The sequence below is a fragment of the Oncorhynchus nerka genome, linkage group LG3 (assembly GCF_034236695.1).
Source record: "Oncorhynchus nerka isolate Pitt River linkage group LG3, Oner_Uvic_2.0, whole genome shotgun sequence".
Lineage (NCBI taxonomy): Eukaryota > Metazoa > Chordata > Actinopteri > Salmoniformes > Salmonidae > Oncorhynchus > Oncorhynchus nerka.
This window is the reverse complement of record NC_088398.1, coordinates 84745585-84748004: the sequence shown is the minus strand read 5'-3', so window position 1 is coordinate 84748004 and position 2420 is coordinate 84745585. Positions and strand designations below refer to the sequence as shown.

The 2420-nt window shown below is 56.0% G+C and overlaps 1 protein-coding gene across 1 annotated transcript in view; it reads right to left on the bottom strand.

The window, feature by feature from the left end:
* LOC115124773 (neuropilin-2-like) overlaps positions 1-1035 on the bottom strand; it is a 342903-nt gene extending 341868 nt beyond the window's left edge. The window contains exon 1 of the mRNA XM_065005862.1: positions 883-1035. Coding sequence (XP_064861934.1) covers positions 883-1035 — 153 coding nt within the window. The remainder of the gene's footprint in view (positions 1-882) is intronic.
* Positions 1036-2420: the final 1385 nt, after the last annotated feature.

Here is a 2420-nt window from a genome sequence, read left to right as displayed (position 1 = left end):
TACTGTAGAACCATAGAACCATAGAACAGAACACTAGAATACTGGAACACTAGAACCCAGTACTGTAGAACCTTAGAACCATAGAACAGAACAGTAGAACACTGGTTTGGTATCGTTCAAACACAGTCTGTATGCCCACTGCGGTGACTTGTCCTTGTCCGTTTCAATGTGACAAATATTGAAAAGGAAGAATAAGAACCAGACACTTCAACTGTAATAGACTTTCAAGTGGTGACATTTCCACAGCTACTATATCTTAAAAGGCATGTTTTAGGAGTATGGCCTCTTCTCTGTTTCTCTCAGATACCCACGTAGCTTATTCAATACCAAATATAGACCCACAGTACACCAACAAACACACACACACACACACACACACACACACACACACACACACACACAACCGCCTGTACACAAGCACACACTACAGGTACATTAATCAATCACAATGACTATTTCTGCTTTCTTCCATAAGAGGAAAATAATGAAAGCTTTCATCTTTGATCCCATCCTCCAACTCCCTCCTATCCTCCAACTCCCTCCCATCCTCCAACTCGCTCCTATCCTCCAACTCCCTCCCATCCTCCAACTCCCTCCTATCCTCTAACTCCCTCCCATCCTCCAGCTCTATCCCATCCTCCAGCTCTATCCCATCCTCCAACTCCCTCCCATCCTCCAACTCCCTCATCCATCAGCTCCCTCCACATCCTCCAGCTCCCTCCCATCCTCCAGCTCCCTCCCATCCTCCAGCACCCTCCCACCTCAAGCTCTCTCTCATCCTCCAGCTCCTCACATCCTCAGCTCCTCCTATCCTCCAGCTCTATCCCATCCTCCAGCTCCTCCCATCCTCCAGCTCCTCCCACCCTCCAGCTCCTCTCCCACCCTCCCATCCTCCAACTCTATCCCATACTCCAGCTCCCTCCCATCCTCCAGCTCTATACCATCCTCCAGCTCCACCCCATCCTCCAGCTCCCTCCTCCCATCCTCCAGCTCCATCCCATCCCAGCTCCTCCCATCCTCCAGCTCCCCTCCCATACTCCAGCTCCACCCCATCCTCCAGCTCTATCCCATCCTTCCATCCTCCAGCTCCCTCCCATCCTCAGCTCCCTCCCATCCTCCAGCTCCCTCCCATCCTCCAGCTCCCTCCCATCCTCCAACTCCATCCCATCCTCCAGCTCCCTCCCATCCTCCAGCTCCCTCCCATTCTTCCATCCTCCAGCTCCATCCCATCCTCCAACTCCATCCCATCCTCCAACTCCCTCCCATCCTCCCATCCCTTTAGCTCCCTCCCATCCTCCAGCTCCCCCATTCTTCCATCCTCCAGCTCCATCCCATCCTCCCATCCTCCAGCTCCACCCCATCCTCCCATCCTCCAGCTCCATCCCATCCTCCAACTCCCTCCCATCCTCCCATCCTCCAGCTCCTCCCATCCTCCAACTCCCTCCCATCCTCCAACTCCCTCCCATCCTCCAACTCCCTCCCATCCTCCAGCTCCAACTCCCCCATCCTCCAACTCCCTCCCATCCTCCAACTCCCGCTCCCATCCTCCAACTCCCTCCCATCCTCCAGCTCCATCCTCCAGCTCCTCCCATCCTCCAACTCCTCCCATCCTCCATCCCTCCCATCCTCCAACTCCTCCCATTCTTTCATCCTCCAGCTCCATCCCATCCTCCAACTCCATCCCATCCTCCCATCCTCCAGCTCCATCCTCCAACTCCCTCCCCATCATCCAGCTCCCTCCCATCCTCCAGCTTTATTCCATCCTCCAGCTCACTCCACCCTCCCATCCTCCAACTCCCCATCCTTCATCCCTCCCATCCTCCAGCTCCCTCCCATCCTCCAGCTCCATCCCATCCAACTCCCTCCCATCCTCCAACTCCATCCTCCCATCCTCCAGCTCCCTCCCATTCTTCCATCCTCCAAATCCATTCCATCCTCCAGCTCCCTCCCACCCTCCCATCCTCCTGCTCCATCCCATCCTTCAACTCCCTCCCATCCTCCAGCTCCCTCAAATCCTCCAGCTCCATCCCATCCTCCAACTCCCCCATCCTCCAGCTCCCTCCCATCCTCCAACTCCTCCCATTCTTTCATCCTCCAGCTCCATCCCATCCTCCAACTCCATCCCATCCTCCCATCCTCCAGCTCCCTCCCATCCTCCAACTCCCTCCCATCCTCCAGCTCCCTTCCATCCTCCAGCTCCCTCCATCCTCCAGCTCCATCCCATCCTTCAGCTCCCTCATCCCATCCATCCTCCAGCTCCATCCCATCCTCAGCTCCCTCCCATCCTCCAACTCCATCCCATCCTCCAACTCCATCCTCCCATCCTCCAGCTCCCTCCCATCCTCCAACTCCCTCCCATCCTCCAGCTCTATTCCATCCTCCAGCTCACTCCCACCCTCCCATCCTCCTGCTCCATCCCA